General features: G+C 39.0%; 1 protein-coding gene across 1 annotated transcript; it reads left to right on the forward strand.

The window, feature by feature from the left end:
* Window positions 1–1,353: 1,353 nt before the first annotated feature.
* Window positions 1,354–12,262, forward strand: PLA2G1B (phospholipase A2 group IB; the record flags this gene model as incomplete). The annotated part of the gene is made up of 4 exons (XM_082262697.1): window positions 1,354–1,387; window positions 5,084–5,243; window positions 8,317–8,444; window positions 12,144–12,262. The coding sequence occupies 4 exons, from the start codon at window positions 1,354–1,356 to the stop codon at window positions 12,260–12,262; spliced, it is 441 nt and encodes a 146-aa protein (XP_082118823.1).
* Between the last annotated feature and the right edge of the window lie 2,632 nt (window positions 12,263–14,894).

Below are 14,894 nucleotides of genomic sequence, written 5' to 3' on the forward strand. Positions count from 1 at the left end.
GTAAACATTTGGAGTGCAAAGGTGAGCAGGGGGTTGGGGTGCAAAGGTGGGCAAAGAGGCAATGTGCAGAGATCAGCAGCTTTGTGGGGGTGCAAATGTGAGCAAAGGAGGGCATGAAGAAGTAAGCAAAGCGAGAGGCTTTGGGGTGCAGAGATGTGCAGCTGGGTTGGGGTGCATTTACACATGCAGCAGCCCTTGCTGCCCCTCTGAGAAGCAATCCATCAGAAGGCAGTAGACAGGTGGTTGGGAGGTCATATATTACCTTCTCACCACTAACCCACTGGAACTTTGAAATAAATAAGGTGGTTTTGTGTTGCTGTTTGGGCACTCAGGTTTAAAAAGGATTGCCATCACTGATCTAAACTGTAAACGCATGATTATAATGCATCTTAAAAAGCTTGACGCGTGCGTTTCGTGGAATTCACTCCACTTCTTCAGGGGCCGATGGAAGGTGCGTATAAGTCCGCTCCAGATTCAGCATGCGGTGTTGCAAATCGAGGGCTACCAGGGATGGTTCTGTCCCAGAAGCTGTGGCAGTGGCCCGTGGATTCCAAGACACACACGTGCAAATCCCCAGGGGGAAATGGGTTTCTGTGTCATAGCGTTATTAAAGGCAGGTGACAGTTCCATTGACTTTCTGCTGATCCCAGATGTTAGCCACATAATCCGGGTGTGGTGTGCAATGTCCTCAGGAGAGACCTCCCTGGCAGCTCTCAATTTGCAACACCACATGCTGAATCTGAATCATATAAGCTGACTTATATGCACCTTTCATCCGCTCCTGAAGAAGTGGAGCGAATTCCACGGAACGCACCCGTAAAGCTTTTTTAGATGCATTATAATTATGCATTTACAGTTTAGACAGCAATAGCTTGAATGGAGCTGCATCAAATACATAGTATTCTGCAGTGGTTAATTTAAAAAAAAAAAATATTATTTATATGTAAAAACAAGCATTTAAATAAATGTAAAAATTATATATCAAAAATATTTTTGGTTAAACACTGCAGTAATAGAGAAAAATATCTGCTCACTTTCCCTTGAGTGTGTCTTGTTTGTAAGCACACCTGTCACAGATAGAACGTTGAATAGACTTCAATAATAAATTCTAGCTAAACTGAAATATAGTGTTATAAGGTCTACTATCTGCACTGCAAAGTGCACAGTTCTCCACAAATATTGGACTTCTTGTAAACAGAAAAAAACAAGTTCAAGGTAATACCTGACATGTTGCAGCTGAGAACATGTGCACTTGGCAGCAGTCTGTTCTTAAAGTTTGATGTCCCTGGAATCTGAAGGTCAGCATTTTACTATTTAAGGAGTAAGGTTAGTTAGTGTTCTGAGTTCGTCACCATGATGCTCCGAATCCTTGCTGTTCTCCTGGCAGGTAAGGTTTACTTACTTTACAAATAAAATTAACAACATTTGCATTAGTATGCTATATAAGTACAATGTATTGCAGAGTTACTATGAGCTGAATTTAATGAGCTTAAAAGAAATAAAACACAAAGTATGATATAAGTTAAAGTAACATCATTGCTTAGCAGCATTCCTTTGGCGGAGATAACCAAGCATTTATTGTAGCCAGTTATCAGTCCTTCTATTTTTGTTTTAGGGAATGTTTTACACTTTTCTTTAGAGGTTGCCTTGCATGCATTATATTTCTAAAATGAACTCAGAAAGTATTTGTCTTGGAACTGTGATGGTAATTCTAAAAACTCTGATCAAGATCTGAATCAAGAATAATAACTAAAGTAAATATATACCAAGGCTGCACTAAAAACACCAATAAAAATGTGAATATAAATAACATACAAAAATGAATCTAAAAATAACATGAGACAAAATTAAAGAATCAAATAAATAAAATGTTTATTTCGCCATCCATAAATTTTTTTTAAAAAAGTCCCACTGATGTGCTTAAATAATTCAATTTTTACCATATGAGTGTGTTTCTTAAAAACCATGTGAGTGTATTTCTTTTGTTTTATCTTTTAATTAAATATTTTTGGCAATTTTATACAATGAATTCTTTCTATGTTTCCCTTTCATCCTATGAGTGGAGACTGGTGTGTTGAGAGGATTGGAAGATTAATACCTGCAACTGAGTATATTTACTAGAAAACAAAAAGTGTGTCTCTTATATAATACATGACTCAGTGAAAAAAAAAAAAAAAAAAAACATTGAGCATTTTTAAATCAATATCAACATTTAAAAAAAAAAAAACGAAATAAGTATAAAAAAGCAATAGGAGAACAATTAGGTGAACTCACATTCATAAATCAATAATAAACGTGCAAACAGCAAATAAGATGAACAAAAGTGCAAAGAGATAAATTAATTAGTGCAGTGATTATTAATAAAAGTAAAGTCCATCAGAAACAACACTGATAACAATCCAAAATGTAGTAAAGGTGAGTAGAGTGCTCAGTGCTATAAAAATGTATTCATTTATCTCTTTGGACTTTTGTTCATCTGATTTGCTATTTGCACATTTATTATTGATTTAAGAATGTGATTTCACCTAATTGTTCACCTATATTTTTTTTTTTTTTTTTGCACTGAGTCATATATTATATTATTTAAAGGGACAGCACATAGCCCATAGACATGCTGTCCACCTAGAGTCACTTGTCATTAGGCTTTAATTCACATTTTAAATATTTGGGCCCTTTTTAAAGGGTTTCCTCCTTAAGTTTGAGAGCTCATGCTTGAAATTTATAGCTGCTTTGGCCCTGTACATAATACATTAACACTTGCTACATCTGATTAGATGCAGACACTTTTTGGCTGACAATTTTCCATTCCATCGATTTTTGAATCAAGGAATGTTGTCGGGAAGCGGCAGACAGGACAACCCACTTTTTGGGTTGTCTGAATTTTGGCTGGTTCCTCAGGAAATTCAACAAGTGTATGGCCAGCTTTATCATCCTGCTAGCACCCGGGCTACTGGTCCAGCATCTAGCCATAGTTTTACCCTGTGGAGCTAGGGCCACCCTGCTCAGGCTCAGTACAAGATACCCAAAGCATCTTCCATAGGAGACTGCTGAAGGTAAAAACAAAACATTAGTGGTTATAGGGGCTGAGCTAGTGTCTGCTTGATACCTTACAGCTCATATTTTATCTGTGTTTTAAAATGATCTTGTTGGAATGATTATTTTTTTCTTTTTGGATATAGGGAAGAGAGACCCTGTGTCCTCATTTGTACGATTTTCTGCATCCTGCAGGAAACAAAATTCTATCTGTTAGAAATAGAGATTGGAAGGCCAGAAAAAAAAATTGAAAAATTGGGAAAAAAAAAAATTTTTTTCCTGTGTTTTATTCAAAGTGTTTTTTTTTTCCGGAAAAAATGAAAAAATAAAATAATTTTGGAATATGATTTATTTACAATAATAAATAATATATCTGTGACATGGTATTCAAGGTCTTCAACATGAAGACCTTACTGAAAGATTTCTGAAGCTTTATCTAATGTTTTAAATTATTGCAAGTTCTCTCAGCTGAAGACAAGCAAATCCTGGAATACAGTTCATGTAACACTGTACTTCCTACTGCAGTTCTCAAACAAGAGAAATATGCATTTCTGCCACTAGGGTGCACTGCAGGAAAAAAGGCTCTAATTTAGTTTGCTTGTGGGCTCCATCTTATACCTCTTACAGTTGGGTGATTGTTGGGATACAGTAGATGATAGTTTCTTTCCTCTCGGCCCTTAATTGACAGATGAGATGGCAAATTTGTTTATCTTTATAACCTTTCTAATAATGTTCTCCACCACCATGGCATAGTGTTTACCTATAGTCTGGTCAGTAAATTGGTTTTTATTTTCCTCCTCTCAGTAAACGGTGAGAGCAACATCTAGAGTTTGGAAACATTTCCACACTGCAATTTCTGCTGAGAGCAAAGCTGCATTTTGCAAATAATGTGAGAAGAACTATTCTTTTCCAAATGCTACAAGGATAACAAAGCACACCCTGGCATGCCAGAGGTGCCCTAGAGACATTTAAAAAATACTTTATGGAAATAAATGATGAGGACCATATTGAAAGTGTGAGTAGCTTTTTCCCTCTAGAATTCTCCTTCCAGAAACACTATTTCTGCTGCTTCTGGATCATCACCAAATGTTTCTTCACCAGCAGCATCTTCAAGTAAGGAAGTGTAACAAACCACTGCCTCCCAAAAATACAAAATACCTTCATTTATAGATAAAATGGCACCTGAAAATCAGGAGAACATTGATCAAGCTCTTCATATAGCAATATATGCTTCTGGATCAGCACTGTCAATAACTAAAAATGCATAGTGACAGGAAGCTTTTAAATTATAATGAGGGAAAGGGGTTACCTGTTCTCATGCATAGGTAAAATGTTCTTAACATATACAGTCCTTGTTATTCTATTTTTAATAAAAAATTAAATTTTAAAAAGCAAGTTTAGTTTTATTTTCTGTATAAGCTGTACTTTTATTTCAAGCATAATACTTTATATACAATGCATTTTACCTTCCCTGTGTAACAAAATGACTTTCAATTTGAAAAACAACTCCACACCAATTTTTGTTTTTCAATTTTCCCAAAATTTCTAAAAACAGGGAAATAAACGTTTTTTTCCCATGACTTCAAAATGTCTGTATATTTATCACAAAAACTATCACTAAAACTAGAGGAAAAACGGTTTAACCTTAAAATACGTAGGAGATTCCTTACTGTCAAAGCAGTGGGGATGTGGAATTCTCTTCCACAAGAAGTGGTATCAGCAGGGAGCATCAATAATTTCAAAAAACTATTAGACGGGCACCTTAAAGACCACAACGTACAGGGGTATACAATGTAGGGTTTACATCAAACACACGCACACATCATAGGTTGAACTGGATGGACTGATGTTTTTTTTTCAACCTCACTATGTAACATCTCTTGAGAAATATCAATACAAAAAATCAACAGCTGCTGACATACTGTTGTCCATTAGATGGCACTACACTACCATAGGCAGGGCTGTGTGTAATAAAACTATAGAATGCAAAAAATATATTATGTGATATATTTGTGTTTATTAATGCATTTATTCTTTTTCGCTGTTTTAGTATCCTGCGCCTGTGCCTCCCCTTACAATCGGGCACTGTGGCAGTTTCATAGTTTGATTAAATGTACCATCCCCAACAGTTCACCCCTTGCAGAATTTAACAACTATGGATGTTATTGTGGACTTGGAGGAGGTGGAACCCCCAAAGACACTTTAGACAGGTAAACACATGTTAAAGTGACATTAAACCTTAAATTGCCTTTAACATCCATAAATTCCTTTTTTTCTGCTGTGATCTGATTTACTAATAGTGGGTTGCTACATTTGTTCTCCATGGTCCCACTGTAAGTAGGAACATGGCCTTTTGTTTGCTCCCGATATGGACTATAGGATGTGTAGTGTGCATAGAGCAGTACACATGACCGCAAATGATGTGCACTGCTTGTTCCAAAGAAACAGAAATGAGGGGGAAAAGGAGTGATTCAGGAGCTCCCAGAGGATGTTACAAAGAGGCAGAAAAACACAGTACAGTAAAACTATTTAATTAACCACTTGACCTCTGGAAGATTTACCCTCTTCATGACCAGATTATTTTTGCGATATGGCACTTCGTTATTTTAACTGACAATTGCGCGGTCGTGCGACACTGTCCCCCAAAAAAAATGTTTGTTCTTTTTTTCCCCACAAATAGAGCTTTCTATTGGAGGTATTTGATCACCTCTGTGTCTTTTATCTTTTTGCGCTATAAACAAAAAATTACCGTCAGTTTTGAAAACAAAACCAATATTTTTTACTTTCTGCTATAAAACATATCTAATAAAAAAATCGAAAAACTCGATTTTTTTTAATCAATTTAGGCCAATATGTATTGTGCAACATATTTTTGGTAAATAAAATTCCAATAGGCGTACATTGATTGGTTTGCGCAAAAGTTATCCTGTCTACAAACTATGAGATATTTTTACCTATTTTTATTTTATCACTTTTTTACTTGTAATGGCCGTGATCAGCAGCAAGATTCTGACACTAACTGACACTTTTGTCACTTTTTAGGACACTAATACAGTGATAAGTGATAAAAATATGCACTGTCACTGTACTAATGACACTGGCTGGGAAGGGGTTAACTTCAGGTGCGATCAAAGGGTTAACAGTGTGCCTAACCAGTGTTTTACTACACTGTGTGAGGTGCTTTTACTAAGGAAATTTATTGGAGGGACACACATTCCATCCCCTCCCTCCTGTCAGAACAGCGACCTGCCTTGTTTACATGCTAATCAGGAACACAGATCTCTGTCTTCCCCCAGTCAAAGTATCCCCCACACAGTTAGAAAGCACTCCCTAGGAGCACATTTAACCCTTTGATCGCCCCTGATGTTAACCCCTCCCCTGTCAGTGTCATTAGTACAGTGACAGTGCATTTTTTTAGCACTCATTACTGTATTAGTGTCACTGGTCCCCAAAAAGTGTCACTTTGTGTCAGATGTGTCTGCCGCAATTTCGCAGTCTCGCTAAAAATTGCTGATTGCCCCCACTAGTAAAAACAAATAAATAAAAATTCCAGAAATATATTGCGTAGTTTGTAAACGCCATAACTTTTGCGCAAACCAATAAATATACGCTTATTGGGAGTTTTGTTTTACCAAAAACAGGTAGTAGAATACATATTGGCCTAAATGAATGTTTTTTTTTTATTTATTTATTGGGTATGTTTTATAGCATAAAGTACAAAATGTATATATATATATATATATATATATATATATATATATATATATATATATATATATATAATTTTTTTTTTTTTTCATAATTGTCTTTTTTTGTTTATAGCACAAAAAATAAAAATCACAGAGGTGATCAAATACATCCAAAGGAAAGCTGCATTTGTGTGGATTAAAAGGGCATCAGTTTTACTTAGGTACAGCGTCGCATGTCCTGGTGAACCCGGTTTGGTGTGTCTTCATTTCACATCTGCTTTGTGTTTCCTGGCAGGACTCTTTTTATTAGTTATGTTTCTGATCTCTGAAACCTGTTTTTTCCCTTTTAATCTGACCTCTGACCCTTTTATCTGAAAAGCAAAAAGGTGAAACCAGACAGCTGTGGCTACCTTGCTAGAGGTACAGATGTCAGTCCTGCCATGAAGTGTACCTTATCAATGCGTGTTCACACAATGTGCAGCGACCTGCATTTTTCTATTCTCAATAAACACAGGTCAGCGCTAGGGCGCATAGAGAAAACGGTTTTCAATATCTCCCATTCACCTCTGCAATGCTGACGTAATATGCGGAAAAGTGCAGCATGTATAACTGAGGGGTGTTTGACCTGCAGGAAAAACAAGTCAAATGCAGCTTAGTCTTGACAATCACTGCATTTCTAATTGGCACATACCCACATGCGTTTTAATTAAAAATACAAGGTTTGACAAGCATGACCATTGAGTTGATCTCTTATGTTTTGTAATTTAAAGGCATCAATCCAATCTGCACAATGCTACACAAATATCAGTATAACACCTATAAACTTAAAGTGGACCTTCAGTCATTTTTTTTCATCTTTCCGTCCATTAATTCTTATGCCCTTGTTGTTTTAACTTTGGATAGTAAAACATTTTTTTTCTACCAGTAAATACCTTATATTGCCAGTAAATACCTTATACTGGTAAATACCTTATGCATTGCTTGTCTGGTAATTAGCCTAGGCTGATTACATCATGCACAGCTCTCTCTCTCTCTCTCTCTCTCTCTCTCTCACTCTCATGAGAATTTGCCAATAAGGGAGAAGGGATGAGTCATAGGAGAGCCAAGGAGAGCTGCAGAGCTGGAGGGGGCTGGCTGAAGGCAGAGATAACAGGAGACTGCAGAGATCCATGTGTATTCATCAAGAGAGGAGAAATGTGCAGGCAAGCAGTGGTTTGAGTGTGTCTGTGTGTGTGTGTGTGTGTGTGTGTGTGTGTGTGTGTGTGTGTGTGTGTGTGTGTGTGTGTGTGTGTGTGTGTGTGTGTGTGTGTGTGTGTGTGTGTGTGTGTGTGTGTGTGTGTGTGTGTGTGTGTAAATCCAGGAAGTGAACAGTCAGCAGCTTCAGCTGCCCACAGTTAAAATGGCTGCAGCCAGACTTAGTGGAGGGAGATTTCTGCAGCATATTTGGCAAGTACAGAATCACAGTACAGTATATATAAAATAATATGCAAAGTGGTTGGAGGGAAGCTTCAGAATGGCAAATATGTTTTTAATTATAAATTATGTGAGCAGACTGCAGTTCCTCTTTAAGTGAAGTGTTTTGATGTTCCTGCAGATGCTGCCAAACCCATGACAACTGCTACTCACAAGCTTTGAACGGGCCAACCTGCAGTGGTCTTTTGAATAATCCATATACAAAAAGCTACGATTACACCTGCTCAGGAACATCTATCACTTGTACCTGTAAGTATGTAAGCTTGCTTATGAATACTGTACTGTATATGAATTAAAGCCCCGTACACACGTACCGATCGTCGGCCGAACTTTTTCCAGGGCTGTCGTGTCTGTTGAAAACTGCAAAAGACTGCACACGAATTTTGTCGTCCAACAGCCGACTGCAGAAGTGATGTCATGTGATGGTTAACTTTCCTTGTCTTTTTTCTTTTCTGAGCATGCCCAGTCTTGCAAATCTGCTGTCTGTCGGCCGAAATCTGTACTGACTGGCGAACAATCGGCCGTTCTGGTGTTGGCCAACAAAAATTTTAATGCCTGCACGACAGATTCTGTTCGGCCGAAAATGCGCTGTAGGCTGTCGGAAGCATCATACTAACAAGCCTACAATCGGCCGATCGGTCGTCGGCCGAATATTTACGGCCGACAATCGGTACGTGTGTATGGAGCTTAAGTTAGACAATTTTGATGTCTGGTCTGCTGGGCTTCCAAGTCAGGGGTGCTCAGACTCTCTAAAGGACTTTCCAAAATTAGAACTAGACTGAAAATGCCGTATTTAGATTGGGTTATTGAGCATTTATTTAGAACAAGTCTCTTATTTTATAAATTATCTTATTAGATTTTTTTCCAGTATATATATATTTTTTAAGTTTAACTTGTTAATAAATCGTATTATATACTGAGAATGTAGCAGAAGTTGTGTGACATAGAAGCTATTTAAACAAATGACCAGTGTTAACCAAAAATTGAAATCATTGTTTTGGCTGGTTTCATACTAACAGAACATAGACAATTTTTCTTTCAGACCTAGACCTTTAAAGCAGTTTTTCCCATTCTTTTTTCAGTCAAAGCACCATTTAAAATTAGGCGTAATCTCGAGGCACCCATTCTAAAATATAAAAAACAAAACGAATATGTTTACATATCGCAGCACATCCACCGCATAGGATGCCGAACATTAGAGATGATTTATTCTTCCAAAGTAAATACACCTTTGTACATTGGTACTGACTAGTATTCTAATGTTTCTCTTTTCCCTCAGTTTCTCTCCCTCACTTTGCTATTATGACCCCAGTGCTGATGGAGAGGTGCAGTCGAGGGGCAAACAAGGATGCTGTGCAGGCTTTCCTTATTAACCCATGACATCATTGGTTGTTTTGACACCAGTGGCCAGAAAGTTGTAATGGTGCACAATAAAAACCTGTGGCCTTTTGTAACTAAAAGGCAGGCTTCATCCACCCGCTGGCAATTTTTAGGTATTTTGCCAAGGCACCCCTGAAGAAAACTGAAGGCACCCCAGGGTGCCTGGGTACCCTGGTTGAAAAAGGCTGCTCTAAAGGGCTGGCATGAGACAACGTTTTCACCTTTCACCAATAGACAAATGCTGGGGATCCTAAATCTCAGGAACTTGGGGACGTTTTTTAGTGCTACTTCATATGGTTTACCAAACAAAAACCTACGTCAGAACAAAAATCGAAACAAAATGTATGCAGAGCATCTTTGCAATACATGCACATTATCTCAATTTTTATTGCTGCAAGTATACAAACATACCCGATGATCATCCTGAAGTGCACTCCGTTCCAAATTTCCTGCTGTGGACTGACACCACACACATTTTTGTGGACTGAAATCACAAGAATTGGTGTCAGCCCTGTCTGGTGTATTTTGTTCAGCTGCTGAATCCCTCCCACTCTCCTCATCTCCACAACATAGTGACTAAAGGACTGGGAGGATTCCCTCAGATAACACAGAAGGTGACCATAAGAACACAAAACAACCCTTAATAACTGACACAATCAATAGTATATTTTTACTTCTCGCATAGATCTAATAAACCACATTTAATGATACGTTTACCAGACCAAAGGGAAGCAAATATAAGAAATTCATTGTCAAGGTTTACATACACTTTAACTTCCCTGGCGGTATGATTATGTCAGGAATTCTGTACCAAAAGTGGTACAATTCTTTTCATGGAAATTTGGCGTTATGTATTATAGGCCTACAATTCTTAGTAATTACTGGCTTAAACCTGACCAAAACAAGAGTCTAGTAGACATCCCAGATGTGATAAATTTGAAACACAAACGCATGAATTATAATCTAATCAATAATATAATTTTAATATATATATATATATATATATACATATATATATATATATATAAAATATAAATGTTATGTGTTTGTGTTTTGTGCAACGTTTGAATTTCCCTCCCTAGTTCCGCTCCCATGCAGCATTGCTGCTGCAGGTAACGGAACCAGGAAGTCCTCATACCGACGGACGAGCGGCGGGGATCTCGGCTGGCGATCACAGCAATGGGAGATCATCGCTGGATCGCCAGGGGAAGGTAAGTGATACCGCTGCACGCTCTGCACATCTACCCCGAGCGTGACTCGGGGATACCGATAATAGCATGGAAAATCCACCCCGAGTCACACTCGGGGATACCGCTAAGCAGGTTAAGCCATTTTGACATTTCAGATATGGCCAAATGAATTCAACATTGACTTCATTATTAAAAAGCAAACACAAGAAGGCGTCTCCATCTATTTATTAAAAAACCATAAAGGACAATAAAAATGCACTCACTAGATAAAAGTAGATCAAGACTTGTCATAGACCCATATAGACCTCCGTAGGATCACCACGAGGCTGCAAAGTTCAGCCGGCATGTGGCTGGTTGAAGCAGAGTTCTTGATTAAAGGGCAACTGTCAGGCTTGATCTACTTTTATCCAGTGACTGCATTTTTATTGTATTTTATGCTTTTTTAATCAATTGCTACACCTAGATGGAGGCGCCTTTTTGTGTTTGTTTATTATATGTGCATTAAGACCTCAAGACCTAATTTGAGAGGAGGTGCATCGATTTTATCTGGTGTTCCCTACCACTCTCCTGGCCCTCTTATGTGCCCTATTTAATTACAGTTGGGTTCCAGTCAGCGCAATAGCTTATACTTTTTTTATTGACTTAATTTTTGCATATGTATAGAAATGAACAAAACAAACTTTTTTGGTGGTATTATCTTTTAAGAGTTAAAAAAAACTCTGCTCTTACCTCCTGGGCCCCTCTGTTGATGTGATGGTGCCCATGGAAATGTATTTAAGCCCTGGTAAGCAAGTAGGAGCGGGGATGTGGGTAGAAATGAACAATAAAGCTGCCCCAGGCCCCTCTGTTTAGATGAGGCCTGGGCCCAGTACAACAGAACCAGTTGTAATGCATTATCAGTGGCCTTGTGAATAACAATGTGTAAAACACCATGGGGTTACTTGTAAAAGAAGATCATATACAGTATACTTACCTTTCTAGCGGTCTATATTTTCAAATGTTGCTACTGCCCAGCCACTGCAGGTATTCCACACTTCCAGGTGTGTGAGGACCTACTACTCTTTCTGCACCCTGTATTCCCTCTCCTTGGCTTGTTCATCACTAGAGTATGTACAAGTCAATTATTATTAATATTATACAGGATTTATATAGCGCCAATGACAGAAATCAAAGTGTGTAGCCAGGGAAGCAGGTATTCAACACAACGGAATGTGTGGGGCACCTGCAATGACTGGGGAACAGCAACATTGTTTACCTCTGCACCTACGTTACAGTACAATAGGCTGTCAGAGATACAGTATTATCCCAAAACTTCCAGCTCTAAATCTTATATTTATGGTGTAACCATGTTTGTTAAAGTGCATTTGTCTCTTCACAGCTTATAGTGATGCCTGCGCTCAGTTTATCTGCAATTGTGACAAGGCAGCTGCCATCTGCTTCGCCAAAGCTCCATACAACCCAGCCTACAAGGATCTGGACAAAAGCAAAAACTGTTAATCTCTGACAGTCATATACACTGACCTAAAAACGAATAAACAGTTACTAATAATACCACAATGTCTATAGCGTCTACTATGTGTGGTGTAAAAATTAATTTCTGGATTTTGTATATGAATTCTTATTCCACTTCCAGACTCGTGGTATACTGTATGTATGACGTCACTCATTGTAGGCCTATAATTGAGGAAGTCAACGCTTCACTAGCAACAGAAAGCAGTCTCAGACAGAGCAATGAAGAAACCTTTCAGGACAAGGGATAGCAGACAGCACTTTGATTTTCAGAAAGGAGGATAGGTTCACTTTAATGCAACACAATTTTCAAATGGACCCAAGAAAGAGTAAGAGATACTTGTCTCCCAAGGATGAGGGAGACAGCTGAGTTAGACTTCGTATGTAGGTTAAAACAACAATATCTTGGAACTGCTTCTCAGAGAAGAGGCAATTGCAGAAAAACCTTCCATTCTAAGTATGTGAGCATTAACTGGATGGGGAATTTTTACCTCTACATACTTGGACCATATGCTTCAGCAGACAAAGGAAAGTGGTGGCTTTTCACATCCCAAGATATGTGTAGGCTATAGGGCCATACAGTAGAATGCATTTTGAGGCTTAGAAGTTTATAATTCTGAAAGATTTCAAGCACATATTCCCCCCCCCCCCCCCAAAAAAGCTAAGAAAGTCTGAAATCTTGCAAAATAATTCTCATAATATGTACGCCTGCATGTTTGGATGTGGCACTGAAATCGCAATACCGCCTAACATAATATTCACAGGTTTTCTTACCTTCTGCTTTTCCCAGCTGCACATATTCAGCAGCTTTTGCTCCTTGTTGCTCTGTTCAGGCTTTGGGAAATATGAGAGGAAACCCTATGTAAACTCCAAGTCACAACTTGCGGCTTACACTGTGCTAAGGACTCATTGAATAGAATTTACTAAAACTGCAGAATCTGGAGCAGCTGTGCATAGCAACCAACCGGCTTCTATCTTTCACTTGTTCAGGTAAGCTTTGAAAATGAAAAGCTAGAATCCTATTGGTTGCCATGCACAGCTGCTCCAAATTCTGTGTGTTCTAGTCTTAGTAAATTCACCTCTTTCTTACCACTCCAGTGTGACAGAACTGGGTGCCTGAGTGTTCAATCCCCAAGCACCACACTGAAGGAAGGGTCGTAAAGATGGCTATATAAGATTGCTATATAGCAACATATGTAACATGCATTGTAGTAAAGCACACATTACCACAATGCAAGAATGTAAATGCAGCAACGAAAAGGTATAAAAACATAACAATCAAAATACACTGTAACAGCCCTCTTTGGGGGGGGGGGGAGTTTATGAGAAATGGCCCTCCCCAAACAGGATACTGCGTTAAATCTGTAGGTAAATAAGAGAAGCAGAACCTTCCCTAAGTGGAAGAGTGGGTTTGATACTAAAGTTGGCAGCAGGCCCACCAGGCAAATGTGGGGCTGCATGTCCTTTCAAAATCTAATCTGATGTTGATCTGAAACCATGGCTTCACTTCTCTCCCTTCTCCCAATGTCTTTCAACTCGGGGGGCTGGGGGGGGGGGGGTTGTGTGCTCATTATAATGAGGGGGGGGGGCATCTGTGTGTGTGGGTAGAGGATATAATGTATATAATGGTGGGACAGGCCATAATTGTGAATAGCAGACTTACTGATTCCCTCACCCTGTTTCTCTCACCCCCCTGTCTCTCGCTTCCCTTCTCTCTCACTCACCCCTCCCCTATCTCTCTCATCCCATCTCTCTCCCTCCCGCTATTCCCCCTCTTCCTCTCACCCCTTTCTCTCACCCTCACCTCTCCTTCCCTCTTCTTTTCAGAGCCCTGTTGTGCTGTCATGTGACCTTCCTCTGCTTCCCTTCCTAGTCTAAGAGAGCACAGTGGGAGGGGCTGAGATTCCCCTCTGATGAATGCAAGCAGAGGAAGGTCGCTTGTCTGCACAGCAGGGCTCTGCAAAGAAGGTATTTAGCATTAAAATGTTAGGAAAACACACACACTGTAATGACCAGGGACCTAAAACAGAGAGGATCAAAAAAAATGAATACAGGTTTATTTACTTTACAAGCACTGGAGCAGCTGCAGGGAATATAATTACACAGGCAGGAAGGGAGAGGGAAGGGGAGTGGTGGGGAGGAGATCAGCTCTCATAGACTACAGAACTGACAGGGAGAGAGGGAGGGGGAGATGCAGAGATTCTGAGGAGAGAGCTGGATGATGGAGGGATGTAAACTGACCACAGTCTCAGGGATCAGCAGCCATGATAAACGTGGTCAGTTCACAGAAGGGAACACAGGAAGAGGCAGGATCAACCAGGTATTTTAGAACAAGAGAAGGGAGAGAACCAAGAGAGCCTCTGCTCTTGTGCACATCGCTGGATTAAGATCGGGCTAAAGTAAGTATAAGGGGGGCTGAGGGGGGAGGTGCATGCAGAAGGTTTTTCACCTTAATGCAGAGAATGCAATAAGGTAAAAATCTTCTGCTTTTACAACCACTTTTATAGTTAGAAGATGTGGGGTTGAGGGGGGGTTGAGGTATTATAGCCATCACACTTTTTATTTTCTACTTTTTTTCCCAATTTATTGGGCAAGAAAATGTTAATTTGTAAAACTGTAA

Source organism: Pelophylax lessonae, assembly GCF_965119305.1.
Source record: "Pelophylax lessonae genome assembly, chromosome: 1".
In the NCBI taxonomy this organism is placed as follows: domain Eukaryota; kingdom Metazoa; phylum Chordata; class Amphibia; order Anura; family Ranidae; genus Pelophylax; species Pelophylax lessonae.